The sequence below is a fragment of the Panulirus ornatus genome, chromosome 9 (assembly GCF_036320965.1).
Source record: "Panulirus ornatus isolate Po-2019 chromosome 9, ASM3632096v1, whole genome shotgun sequence".
NCBI lineage: Eukaryota > Metazoa > Arthropoda > Malacostraca > Decapoda > Palinuridae > Panulirus > Panulirus ornatus.
The window spans coordinates 38,371,546-38,386,545 of record NC_092232.1 but is presented as its reverse complement, the minus strand read 5'-3'; the positions used below and the strand labels follow the sequence as shown (position 1 = coordinate 38,386,545).

The following is a 15,000-nucleotide window of genomic DNA, read 5'->3' as shown; positions in this document are numbered from 1 at the left end:
TTTGGGAGCAGCTGAGTGAGTGTGTTAGTAGTTTTGATGCACGAGACTGGGTTGTAGTGATGGGTGATTTGAATGCGAAGGTAAGTAATGTGGCAGTTGAGGGTATAATTGGTGTACATGGGGTGTTCAGTGTTATAGATGGAAACAATGAAGGGCTTGTGGATTTATGTGCTAAAAGAGACAGGTGGTTGGAAATTTCTGGTTTAAAAAGAGATATACACAAGTATACGTATGTTAGTACGAGAGATGGTCAACGGGCATTATGAGATTATGTATCAATTGATAGTTGTGTAAAAGAGAGACTTGCGTTTGTTAATGTGCTGAGAGGGGCAGCTGGTCGGATATCTGGTCACCATCTTGTGGAGGCGAAGGTGAGGATTTGTAGGGGTTTTCACAAATTTCGGGATAGAAGAGAGTTGAGAGGAAGTGAGCTTGGAAAGGAGACTTGTGTGAAGAAATACCGGGAGAGATTGAGCGTAGAATAGCAAAAGGTGAGAGCAAATGAAGTGAAGGGAGTGGCTGAGGAATGGAATGTATTTAGGGAAGCAGTGATGGCAAGTTTTTTCTGTGTTGAAGGCTCCAGTAACGGACAAAATTCCACATCAAGGCCGGACCTTAACTAGAATAAAGAGAGAATTATGAAGCGCAAAAAGAAAAGACAAGTGAAAGTATTTATGAATGAATTTTTGAGGACGTGAAAGGCCTGTCTTTTGAAATGTGCCAGGTCATAGGAATTGTGAAAGACATGAGAAGGTAGAGAATTTTTCGACGTGTAGGGAAAGAAGCAGGTATCGAAACGGCCCACCCTTGAGTTGCCGACGGCCACACAGTAATCATGTGACGCAGCAGCTTGCCGAGTATTGCGTGGTCTAGCTAGTGGTGGGGGCACACAAGCAGCCAGCTCTCGGAAGCAAAATACAAAGTAATACATATAGAAGATGGAAAGAGAACCAACATTGCGACGTAGGGCAGGGGGTGGGGGTCAAGTTTGCAAATTGGCTTAGACAGTTTCGAAGTCGGACCGCTTTCGACTCAAATCTGCCAAGTAAGGATTCAGAGCTAGAACCACCCCAGATGTGAGGGCAGTACTCCATACAAGGACGAATCAATCCCGTGTATAAAGGGAGCAGTTGTTCAGATGAGAAGTTTTGACATGTAAACAGGACACCCTGTTTCTTAGAGGCAGACTTAACTATTCCTGTAATGTGGGGTTTCCAAGAAAGAGTGGATGTTACGGTAATACCAAGTATGTTCATTGAGTCAAAGAGGTGGAATTATAAAACCGTTGAAGGAGAGGCGAGAGTTGTGATGAGTTTTTGGTAGAGAGATGGGTAGAAACTGGGTCTTGGAGGCATTAAACTTCACAAGATTTCGTCTACCCCACAAAGATATCCTGTACGAGTTTATCGAGGAAGCTGTGTCAAGACGAGATGCAGATCGAGTGAGGGAAGAAGGAGCAGAATTGAAGGATGTGGATGAATGCAGTGTTGAGTCGTCAGCGTATGAGTGCAATGCATTAGTTGTGGAGAAGAAATCGTTGATAGGTAGGAGAAAAAGTGTAGGGGACAAGACAGAACCTTGAGCGACACCGCTGTTGTTGGAGACGAGGGTGAGAATCTAATCCATCAACAACCGGAGATAGATCGACTGAAGAGGAAGCTAGATATGAAGGAGCAAAGTGAGGGAGGGAAGCCAAAGGAGGGGAGCTTAGAGATGAGACCCCGATGCCACACCGTCAAAAGCCTTAGATATGTCGAGGACAACTACACATGACTCCCCGAAATCTTCCAGCGATGATGACCAAACATTAGTAAGATAGGAAAGAATATCACCAGTGGATCTCACCCTACGGAAGCCATACTGGTGATCAGAGAGAAGACTGTGATTTTGAGGTGTTTAAGGAGATGGAAGTTGAGGAGGGATTCAGAGACTGGAAAGTGTAAATGTCAAAGCAGTTGGACTATAGCTGTAGTGCTGTCAGAACGGAAAAGTGAAGAAAAAGTAGAACGACGGAAGTTGTTGGAGATGCCTCTAGCTAAAGACCGTAAGGGATGCATGTGGCATAAGAAAGATGGGAAGTGGGCAGATTAGAAAGGGTAGTGAGTGATGGGACGAAGTAAAGTTGTTAGTGATAGAGAAAAGAGAGGCGTTTGGACGATACTTACAAGGAAGGAGTCCTAAGGACTAGGAGATGTATAAGAGGAAACGGCAAGAGGTCAAGAGGAAGGTGCAAGGGTTGAAACAGAGGGCAAATGAGACTTAGGGTGAGAGAGTATTATTAAACTTTAGGGAGAATAAAACGATATTGTTGAAGAAAGTAAATATTGTGCAGAAGACAAGAGAACAAATGGGAACATCGGTGAAGGGGGCAAGCGGGGAAGTGATAATAGGCAGCGATGAAGTGAGGAGGAGATGGATTGAGTATTTTGAGGGATCGTTGAATGTGTTTGTTAATAGAGTTGCAGATGTAGGGTGTTTTGATCGGGGTGTGTGTGCGAAGTGAGAGAGTCATGGAGGGTGGTTTAGTGAAGGGAGAAGTGGTGAAAGCCTCACGGAAGATGAAATCCGGCAAGGAGGCGGGGTTGGATGGTATTGCTGTTGAATGTATTAAGAAAGGGGGTCACTATGATGTTGATTGGTTGGTAAGGATATTCATTGTATTTATGGAACATGGTGAAGTGCCTGTGGATTAGCGGAATACATGTATAGTGCCATTGTACAAACGCAAAGGGGAATAAGTTTGTTGAGTATACTTGGGAAATTATATGGGAGGGTATTGATTGAGAGGGTGATGGCATGTACAGAGCATCAGAAGTGGTAGAGGATGTGTGGATCAGGTGTTTGCTCTGAAGAATGTGTATGAGAAATACTTAGAAAAACAGGTGGATTAGTATTTGGGATTTATGGATCTGGGGAAGGTATATGATAGGGCTGATAGAGATGCTTTGTGGAACGTGTTAAGAATATATGGTGTGGGAGGTAAGCTGGTGGAAGCAGTTATAAGTTTTTATTAAAGGTGTAAGGCATATGTACGTGTAGGAAGAGAAGAGAGTGAAGGTTCCCAGTAAAATTCGGTCTGCAGCAAGGATGTGTGATGTCACCATGGTTGTTTAATTTGTTTATGGATGGGGTTGTTAGAGAGGTGAATGCAAGAGATTTGGAGAGAGGGGCAAGTATGCAGTCTGTCGTGGATGAAATGATTTGGGAAATGAGCCAGTTGTTGTTCGCTGATGATACAGCGCTGGTGACTGATTCGGGTGAGAAACTGCAGAAGTTGGTGACTGAGTTTGATAAAGTGTGTGAAAGAAGAAAGTTGAGAGTAAATGTGAATAAGAGCAAGGATATTAGGTACAGTAGGGTTGAGGGACAAGTCAATTGGGAGGTAAGTTTGAATGGAGAAAAACTAGAGGAAGTGAAGTGTTTTAGATATCTGGGAGTGGATTTGGCAGCGGATGGAACCATGGAAGCGGAAGTGAGTCACAGGTTGGGGGAGGGGGCGAAAGTTCTGGGAGCGTTGAAGAATGTGTAGAAGGCGAGAACGTTATCTCGGAGAGGAAAAATGGGCATGTTTAAAGGATTAGTGGTTCCAACAATGTTATATGGTTGTGAGGCATATGTATATATATATATATATATATATATATATATATATATATATATATATATATATATATGTATATATATATATATATATATTCCTATGAGTCCACGGGGAAAATGAAACACGATAAGTTTTGATATTTTAATATTATCCCTGGAGATAGGGGAGAAAGAATACTTCCCACGTATTCCCTGCGTGTCGTAGAAGGCGACTGAAAGGGGGAGGGTGCGGGGGGTGGATATCCTCTCCCTCTGTTTTTGATTTTCGAAAAGAAGGAACAGAGAAGGGGGCCAATTGAGGATATTTTCTCTAAGGCTCAGTCTTCTGTTCTTAACGCTACCTCGCTGATGCGGGAAATGGCGAATATGTATGATAATTATAATATATATATATATATATATATATATATATATATATATATATATATATATATATATATATATATATATATATATATATAATCTCGGTGAAGGCGGCTAATGGGGAGGTAATAACAAGTAGTGGTGAAGTGAGGAGATGGAGTAAGTATTTTGAAGGTTTGTTGAATGTGTTTGATGATAGAGTGGCAGATATAGGGTGTGTTGGTCGAGGTGGTGTGTGAAATGAGAAGGTATGGGAAAATGGTTTGGTAAACAGAGAAGAGGTAGTGAAAGCTTTGCGGAAGATGAAAGCCGGCAAGGCGGCGGGTTTGGATGGTATTGCAGTGGAATTTATCAAAAAATGTTCTATGAGTTATTAAATCATTTCTCTGCTCTTTTAAACGCTTATCCACTGGACTCACCCAAGTGATAAAGCGAGCACTCATTACAAGGTATACTGTACACCACACTGAGCTCATGACCAAGTTCCTTACATCTGTCCTTGACCATTTCGCCCATCCTCGTGCTGGACGGCCTGTCTAAGCTTGGTCTTCGCCTCAGGAGGACTCTGTCTGTATGTCTATCTGTCTGTCTATACCTTGAGTCGTCGTCAAGTTGGAAAGTGTGACGTAATCAAGTCTTCTTCTGTCGTTCCTGCCATCACCGGATCATCTGCATATTTCCGTGGCTTTATTCTTGAATTTACATATCAATCCTCTTGGTCGCTGGAGATTCTTCAGAACTTCAGTTATCTCGTTCAATTCGTTACTCATAGATTCCTCACTACATGTACGAGGAAATCTCAGATGGAAGGTTATTGATGCCCCAGTCTTTCCTCCCTCATTGTGAGCTAAGGAACAGTGTACCGAGTCATCAAATGTCGCCTGGGTTTTTATACACGAAAGATTTCCCATCCTCGTCTTCTCTATATTTCTCTGTGCCTGGCAAGTGGCAGTGGACTGTCCTTCACCACCACTCCTGTAAACTGCGTATCTTTACCAACTTCATTTATTCTTCTTTACCAACTTCATTTATTCTTCTTTACCAACTTCATTTCTTCTTTACCACGTTCATTTATCCCTCTTTATCAACTTCATTTATCCGTCTTTACCACCTTCATTTATCTGTCTTTGCCACCTTCATTTGTCCCTCTTTATCAACTTCATTTATCCCTCTTCACTTGCTGATGTGTGTTTGTTCTGGCATCGCAATTATTACGTCGTCAACACAGTCACATAGTTGCTGTCCCCAGTGTTCTCATATATTCGTCTGTTTCCAGCATTAACACGTAGCGACAGGCCATCACAGCGCTCGAACGAATGCCTATGATAACCTGTGTGTTGCCTGTATTCATTATCATTAAAGAAAGATGACACGAGAATCACACAGTTATCAGGTAGGGATAATTTATATTCTGCCTTGCGTAATGGCAGGTCAACATCATTGCTGTTCCCTACAGCCCTGGTCACAGCCCCCACCCCACCGTCTACATGAACGGTCGTAACAGAACCTTCACATCAAAGGGGTCTAGTTTCCTACCAGCAAGACCCAAGCTCTTCCGTCTTTCAATAAGATTAGAAGGATTACTAAAATGGGCGCCAGAAATGGCACCAAGTGTGCTGGACAAGGGTTTGGCCAGACATTTCTCTCCTTCGTGAGGTGCGCCCCCAACACTGACGTGATGTGATGGGCCTCATTGGTACGCCATGTATATGGACCTTGGGTAGGCCACACATCTTCGGTGGTTTAGACGTTTCTTCTACCTTAGCAGCCAACTTCTCCTACCCCTCTCTCATGTCCTTACAATATTTCGAACTTACGCTTCGAATTTCTAGGCCTCACGTTTGGCGTATCCTTCTGGTTATCTTTTCATAGATGACATCATCGTGAACAGATCTATCGTATTAACCGACAACTTGTGTACATTCTTGTCACTTCTCAGCTGTCTCAGGGCCGACCTAAGGAGAACTTGCTTCTCCGCACAGTCCAGTAGACACCGCCTGCAACCTCACGTCTCCTGCTGTATCCCTGCCATATCATCTCCATTGAGGCTACGTACATAAACATAAGTAAGGGTACTGACCATAGAGAAGGATTTGTGCCTTTGCCTAAGGTAGCTTGCGGATTGCTTGTTAAGCCAGCAAAGAAGATGGAGCCTAGCTTGAATAACAGCTGACCAGGAGGAAGCGTTTAGTGACAGCTAGGGGGATGATCAATCTAGTATCTTACTTCCCACACCATATATTCTTAATACCTTCCACAGAGCATCTCTATCAACCCTATCATATGCTTTCTCCAGATCCATAAATGCTACATACAAATCTATGTTTTTCTAAGAATTTCTAACACGTTCTTCAAAGCAAACACCTGATCCACACATCCTCTACCACTTCTGATGCTCTGTACATGCCTTCACCCTCTCAATCAATACCCTCCCTTATGATTTACCAAATATACTCAAGAAACGTATGCCTCTGTAGTGTGAACACACGTTTATCCCCCTTTGCCTTTATACAATGGCACGATGCATGCATTCCACCAATCCTCTGGCGCTTCACCATGATTTCTACATACAATGAATATCCTCACCAACCAGTCAGCTACACAGTCACCCACTTTCTTAATAACTACAACTTTAATGCCATCGACTCTGCTGCCTTGTTGCATTTCATCTTCCGCATAGCTTTCACTAGGTCTTCCCTCTTCACCAAAGCACTCTCCATAACTCTCAGTTTGTATACCACTCCTGCTTAGATAACCTGCATGTGCCAGTTATCATCAAACACATTTAACAATCCTTGAAAATACTCACTCCATCTCTTCCTCACTCCAACACTTCCTGTTATCACTTCCCGTTTTACCCCCGTCATCGATTTTCCAATTGTTTTATTGTGTTTTGCACATTATTTACCTTTTTCCAAAACGCCTTTTTATTCTCCCTAAAGTTTAATAATACTCTCTCACCCAACTCTCAGTTGCCCTCTTTTTCAACCCCTGCATCTTCCTCTTGACCTCCTGCCGCATTTTCTCTTACATCTCCCAGTCATTTGCACTCCTTCCTTGTAAGTACCGCCCAAACGACTCTATTTTCTCATTCACTAACAACTTTACTTCTTCATTCCACCACTCACTACCCTTTCTAATATGCTCACTCCCACCTTTCTCATTCCACATGCATCTCTCGCACATGCCATTACGGCTTCCATGTATACCTCCCATTCCTCACCCACTCTCCTCACTTCATTTGCTCTCGCCTTTTACCATTCTACACTTAATTTCAGTTGGTGTATCTTCACACAGGTCTCCTTATCAAGCTCACTTACTCTCACCACTCTATTCTCTCGACATTGTCTCCTCTTTTTCGAAAACCTCTACAAATCTTCGCCGCCTCCACAAGACAGTGGTCAGACATCCCACCAGCTGTCCCTCTTTGCACATTTACATTCAGAAGTCTCTTTTACTCGCCAATCAATTAATATGTAATCTAGTAATGCCCCTGAGGTAGGGGAGTAAGAACTCTACCTCCGTGTTCCCTGCGTGTCGTTGAAAGCGGTGAGAAGGGACAGGAGCGAAAGGCTGGAAGTCCTCCCCTAATTGTATTTTCAGTTTCTAATATATATATATATATATATATATATATATATATATATATATATATATATATATATATATATAGATAGATAGATAGATAGATAGATAGATAGATTGATTGATTGACTGATAGATTAATGGATAGATATATTGATAAACAGGTATTTACTCTTGTTTTCTTTTCCAGAGAATAACTGGGAGAGGAGAGCAGGCAGGACGGTGAGGGGGGTCGACCAGCGGGGGACGGGCTCAGTGTGGTGACCTGCTGGAGGAGGGCCAGCCATGTGAACCTTCCACGTCAAGGCTGATGTTGTGTGGACCTCCAGGCCATCTCGATGTTGGTTACTGCAGGTGTGGCCACGATCACTTCCTTGTTTACTGACACACACACACACACACACACACACACACACACACATATATTATTATTATTATTATTATTATTATTATTATTATTATTATTATTATTATTATTATTATTAGTATTATTATTATTACTATTATTATTATTATTATTATTATTATTAGTATTATTATTATTATTATTATTATTATCATTATTGTTATTGTTTATTATACTTTGTCGCTGTCTCCCGCGTTAGCGAGGTAGCGCAAGGAAACAGACGAAAGAATGGCCCAACCCACCCACATACACATGTATATACATTCACGTCCACACACGCACATATACATACCTATACATTTCAGTGTATACATACATATACATACGCAGGCATATACATATATACACATGTACATATTCATACTTGCTACCTCCATCCATATGAATAGATATAGATAGATTTAGATATTTCAAGAGACCAAATTGGAGATGGAAGAATAGAGTGGAAAAGATGCTGGGTGATCGGGGCCTGGACGTGCAGGAAGGTGAGAGGCATGCACGGGATGAAGTGAGTTAGAACGATGCGATGTACATGACAGCTAGAGAATGAGTGTGAGCGAATGCTGCTTTTCTTAGTCTGTTCCTGGCGCTATCTCGCAAAGGCGGGAAACGGCAGTTAAAGATGGAAGAAATAGATAATGTGTTCAGAGTGTTAGGTAATGACCACTAGGGTAAGGTACAGCGAGTAGGTAAGGAAAGCATGTGTTACACAGGAGGTGAGACATATTGTCAGTATGCGGGTAGGACTGGAACACACTGAGTGGTGTAGTTGCCAATGTGCACAACTTGTGTGGTGGGAGAGGAAGCGTGAGAAATGTCCCCCCCCCCCACGAGCGTGGAACAAACCCCTCCCCCACACGATCGTGGAACAGCCCCCCCCCGCCCCCACGAGCGTGGAACAACCCCCCCTCACACGAGCGTGGAACAAACCCCCCTCCCCCACACGAGCGTGGAACAAACCCCTCCACCCACACGAGCGTGGAACAAACTCCCCCTCCCACACGAGCGTGGAACAAACCCCCCCACACGAGCGTGGAACAAACCCCCCCCACACGAGCGTGGAACAAACCCCCCCTCCCCCACACGAGCGTGGAACAAACCCCCCTCCCCCACACGAGCGTGGAACAAACCCCCCCACGAGCGTGGAACAAACCGCCCCCGCCCCCCACGAGCGTGGAACAAACCCACCACACACGAGCGTGGAACAACCCCCCACACACGAGCGTGGAACAACCCCCCACACACGAGCGTGGAACAACCCCCCCCCCACCCACACGAGCGTGGAACACCCCCCCACCCACACGAGCGTGGAACAAACCCCCCTCCCCCACACGAGCGTGGAACAAACCCCCTCCCCCACACGAGCGTGGAACAACCCCCCACACACGAGCGTGGAACAACCCCCACACACGAGCGTGGAACAACCCCCCACACACGAGCGTGGAACAACCCCCCCCCCACCCACACGAGCGTGGAACACCCCCCCACCCACACGAGCGTGGAACAAACCCCCCTCCCCCACACGAGCGTGGAACAAACCCCCTCCCCCACACGAGCGTGGAACAACCCCCCACACACGAGCGTGGAACAACCCCCACACACGAGCGTGGAACAACCCCCCACACACGAGCGTGGAACAACCCCCCCCACCCACACGAGCGTGGAACACCCCCCCACCCACACGAGCGTGGAACAAACCCCCCTCCCCCACACGAGCGTGGAACAAACCCCCCTCCCCCACCCGAGCGTGGAACAACCCCCCACACACGAGCGTGGAACAAACCGCCCCGCCCCCCACGAGCGTGGAACAAACCCCCCCCACGAGCGTGGAACAAACCGCCCCGCCCCCCACGAGCGTGGAACAAACCCCCCCCACGAGCGTGGAACAAACCCCCCTCCCCCACACGAGCGTGGAACAAACCCCCCCCACGAGCGTGGAACAAACCGCCCCGCCCCCCACGAGCGTGGAACAAACCCCCCCCACGAGCGTGGAACAAACCCCCCCCACGAGCGTGGAACAAACCCCTCCACCCACACGAGCGTGGAACAAACCCCCCCACACGAGCGTGGAACAAACCCCCCCACACGAGCGTGGAACAACCCCCCCACACGAGCGTGGAACAAACCCCCCCACACGAGCGTGGAACAACCCCCCCCACACGAGCGTGGAACAAACCCCCCCCACACGAGCGTGGAACAAACCCCCCCACACGAGCGTGGAACAACCCCCCCCACACGAGCGTGGAACAACCCCCCCTCCCACACGAGCGTGGAACAAATCCCCCACACACGAGCGTGGAACAACCCCCCCACACACGAGCGTGGAACAAACCCCCCTCCCACACGAGCGTGGAACAAATCCCCCACACACGAGCGTGGAACAAACCGCCCCGCCCCCAACGAGCGTGGAACAAACCCCCCTCCCACACGAGCGTGGAACAAACCCCCCTCCACACACGAGCGTGGAACAAACCCCCCTCCACACACGAGCGTGGAACAAACCCCCTCCCCCACACGAGCGTGGAACAAACCCCCCCACACGAGCGTGGAACAAACCCCCTCCCCCACACGAGCGTGGAACAAACCCCCCTCCCACACGAGCGTGGAACAAACCCCTCCACCCCCACACGAGCATGGAACAAACCCCCCCCCACGAACGTGGAACAACCCCCCTCCCCCACACGAGCGTGGAACAACCCCCCCATACACGAGCGTGGAACAACCCCCCCCACACGAGCGTGGAACAAACCCCCCCCACACGAGCGTGGAACAAACCCCCCACACACGAGCGTGGAACAAACCCCCACCCCCACACGAGCGTGGAACAAACCCCCCACACGAGCGTGGAACAAACCCCCCACACACGAGCGTGGAACAAACCCCCCCCCCACACGAGCGTGGAACAAACCCCCACCCCCACACGAGCGTGGAACAAACCCCCCCACACGAGCGTGGAACAAACCCCCACCCCCACACGAGCGTGGAACGAACCCCCCCACACGAGCGTGGAACAAACCCCCACCCCCACACGAGCGTGGAACAAACCCCCCCACACGAGCGTGGAACAAACCCCCCCACACGAGCGTGGAACAACCCCCCCTCCCCCACCCGAGCGTGGAACAACCCCCCCCCCATACACGAGCGTGGAACAACCCCCCCACACGAGCGTGGAACAAACCCCCCACACACGAGCGTGGAACAACCCCCCCACACGAGCGTGGAACACCCCCCCACACGAGCGTGGAACAAACCCCCCCACACACGAGCGTGGAACAACCCCCCCCACACGAGCGTGGAACAAACCCCTCCCACACACGAGCGTGGAACAAACCCCCCCACACGAGCGTGGAACAACCCCTCCCACACACGAGCGTGGAACAAACCCCCTCCCACACGAGCGTGGAACAAACCCCCCACACGAGCGTGGAACAAACCCCCCCACACGAGCGTGGAACAAACCCCCCACACGAGCGTGGAACAAACCCCCCCACACACGAGCGTGGAACAACCCCCACACACGAGCGTGGAACAAACCCCCCCACACACGATCGTGGAACAACCCCCCCACACACGAGCGTGGAACAACCCCCCCCACACACGAGCGTGGAACAAACCCCCCCACACACGATCGTGGAACAACCCCCCCACACACGAGCGTGGAACAACCCCCCCCCCACACACGAGCGTGGAACAAACCCCCCCACACACGAGCGTGGAACAACCCCCCCACACACGAGCGTGGAACAACCTCCCCCCACACACGAGCGTGGAACAAACCCCCCCCACACGAGCGTGCAGCAAACCCCCCAACACGAGCGTGGAACAAACCCCCCTCCCCCACACGAGCGTGGAACAACCCCCCCTCCCCCACACGAGCGTGGAACAAACCCCCCCCACACACGAGCGTGGAACAAACCCCCCACACGAGCGTGGAACAAACCCCCCCACACACGAGCGTGGAACAAACCCCCCCCCACACGAGCGTGGAACAACCCCCCCTCCCCCACGAGCGTGGAACAAACCCCCCTCCTCCCCCTCCCCCTTCTTGTTCCGTGCAAAAAGGTAATAACAGACAGATGATTACACGTACACTACCTCCTGGCTGCAATAACCATACGTCACTCGTCCGACACGAGAGTTGACCGGCCTGTGGATTTACCTGATGATTTCCCGCTCTATGGACTGGGCCCCAGGGCGGCCCCATCTTCATCCCGTCGACATGTGGCACCTGTGGTGGGGATGGGGACTCATGTGGCACCTGTGGTGGGGATGGAGACTCATGTGGCACCTGTGGTGGAGAGTGGGGACTCATGTAGCACCTGTGATGGGGATGGGGACTCATGTGGCACCTGTGGTGGGGATGGGGACTCATGTGGCACCTGTGGTGGAGAGTGGAGACTCATGTGGCACCTGTGGTGGAGATGGGGACTCATGTGGCACCTGTGGTGGAGAGTGGGGACTCATGTGGCACCTGTGGTGGCGATGGGGACTCATGTGGCACCTGTGGTGGAGAGTGGGGACTCATGTGGCACCTGTGGTGGCGATGGGGACTCATGTGGCACCTGTGGTGGAGAGTGGGGACTCATGTGGCACCTGTGGTGGAGAGTGGGGATTCATGTGGCACCTATGGTGGAGATGGGGACACATGTGGCACCTGTGGTGGGGATGGGGACTCATGTGGCACCTGTGGTCGAGATGGGGACTCATGTGGCACCTGTGGTGGAGAGTGGGGACTCATGTGGCACCTGTGGTGGCGATGGGGACTCATGTGGCACCTGTGGTGGGGATGGGGACTCATGTGGCACCTGTGGTGGAGTGGGGACTCATGTGGCACCTGTGGTGGAGAGTGGGGACTCATGTGGCACCTGTGGTGGAGAGTGGAGACTCATGTGGCACCTGTGGTGGAGATGGGGAGTCATGTGGCCCCTGTGGTGGAGAGTGGGGACTCATGTGGCACCTGTGGTGGCGATGGTGACTCATGTGGCACCTGTGGTGGAGAGTGGGGACTCATGTGGCACCTGTGGTGGAGAGTGGGGACTCATGTGGCACCTGTGGTGGAGAGTGGGGACTCATGTGGCACCTATGGTGGAGATGGGGACTCATGTGGCACCTATGGTGGAGATGGGGACACATGTGGCACCTGTGGTGGGGATGGGGACTCATGTGGCACCTGTGGTCGAGATGGGGACTCATGTGGCACCTGTAGTGGGGATGGGGACTCATGTGGCACCTGTGGTGGAGATGGGGACTCATGTGGCACCTGTAGTGGGGATGGGGACTCATGTGGCACCTGTGGCGGGGACGGGGGCTCATGTGGCACCTGTGGTGGGGATGGGGACTCATATGGCACCTGTGGTGGAGATGGGGACTCATGTGGCACCTGTGGTGGAGATGGGGACTCATGTGGCACCTGTGGTGGGGATGGGGACTCATGTGGCACCTGTGGTGGAGAGTGGGGGCTATGTGGCACCTGTGGTGGAGAGTGGGGACTCATGTGGCACCTGTGGTGGAGATGGGGACTCATGTGGCACCTGTGATGGAGAGTGGGGACTCATGTGGCACCTGTGGTGGAGAGTGGGGACTCATGTGGCACCTGTGGTGGAGATAGGGACTCATGTGGCACCTGTGGTGGAGAGTGGGGACTCATATGGCACCTGTGGTGGAGAGTGGGGACTCATGTGGCACCTGTGGTGGATATGGGGAATCATGTGGCACCTGTGGTGGAGAGTGGGGACTCATGTTGCACCTGTGGTGGAGAGTGGGGACTCATGTGGCAACTGTGGTGGAGAGTGGGGACTCATGTGGCACCTGTGGTGGAGAGTGGGTACTCATATGGCGCCTGTGGTGGAGAGTGGGGACTCATATGGCACCTGTGGTGGAGAGTGGGGACTCATGTGGCACCTGTGGTGGAGAGTGGGGACTCATATAGCACCTGTGGTGGAGAGTGGGGACTCATGTGGCACCTGTGGTGAAGAGTGGGGACTCATATGGCACCTGTGGTGGAGAGTGGGGACTCATGTGACACCTGTGGTGGAGAGTGGGGACTCATGTGGCACCTGTGGTGGAGAGTGGGGACTCATATGGCACTTGTGGTGGAGAGTGGGGACTCATGTGGCACCTGTGGTGGAGTGGGGACTCATATGGCACCTGTGGTGGAGAGTGGGGACTCATGTGGCACCTGTGGTGGAGAGTGGGGACTCATATAGCAGCTGTGATGGAGAGTGGGGACTCATGTGGCACCTGTGGTGGAGAGTGGGGACTCATGTGGCACCTGTGGTGGAGAGTGGGGACTCATGTGGCACCTGTGGTGGAGAGTGGGGACTCATGTGGCACCTGTGGTGGAGAGTGGGGACTCATGTGGCACCTGTGGTGGAGAGTGGGGACTCATGTGGCACCTGTGGTGGAGAGTGGGTACTCATGTGGCACTTGTGGTGGAGAGTGGGGACTCATGTGGCACCTGTGGTGGAGAGTGGGTACTCATATGGCGCCTGTGGTGGAGAGTGGGGACTCATATAGCACCTGTGGTGGAGAGTGGGAACTCATGTGGCACCTGTGGTGGAGAGTGGGGACTCATGTGGCACCTGTGGTGGAGATGGGGAATCATGTGGCACCTGTGGTGGAGAGTGGGGACTCATGTGGCACCTGTGGTGGAGATGGGGACTCATGTTGCACCTGTGGTGGAGAGTGGGGACTCATGTGGCACCTGTGGTGGAGAGTGGGGGCTCATGTGGCACCTAGGGTGGAGAGTGGGGACTCATGTGGCACCTGTGGTGGAGAGTGGGTACTCATGTGGCACCTGTGGTGGGGATGGGGACTCATGTGGCACCTGTGGTGGAGAGTGGGGACTCATGTGGCACCTGTGGTGGAGAGTGGGGACTCATGTGGCACCTGTGGTGGAGAGTAGGGACTCATGTGGCACCTGTGGTGGAGAGTGGGGACTCATGTGGCACCTGTTGTGGAGATGGGGACTCATGTGGCACCTGTGGTGGAGAGTGGGTACTCATGTGGCAACTGTGGTGGAGAGTGGGGACTCATGTGGCACCTGT

The 15,000-nt window shown here is 50.8% G+C and overlaps 1 protein-coding gene across 3 annotated transcripts in view; it reads left to right on the top strand.

Moving 5' to 3' along the window:
* Nucleotides 1-15,000, top strand: part of LOC139750351 (alpha-1,6-mannosyl-glycoprotein 2-beta-N-acetylglucosaminyltransferase-like) — a 326,509-nt gene that overhangs the window by 158,957 nt on the left and 152,552 nt on the right. For all 3 annotated transcript variants that reach the window (XR_011713113.1, XM_071665040.1, XM_071665038.1), the window contains exon 2: nt 7,739-7,902. Coding sequence is in view for 1 of the 3 variants with exons in the window: in XM_071665038.1 (XP_071521139.1) it covers nt 7,887-7,902 (16 nt within the window). In the remaining 2 variants the exon portion in view is untranslated. The remainder of the gene's footprint in view (nt 1-7,738; nt 7,903-15,000) is intronic.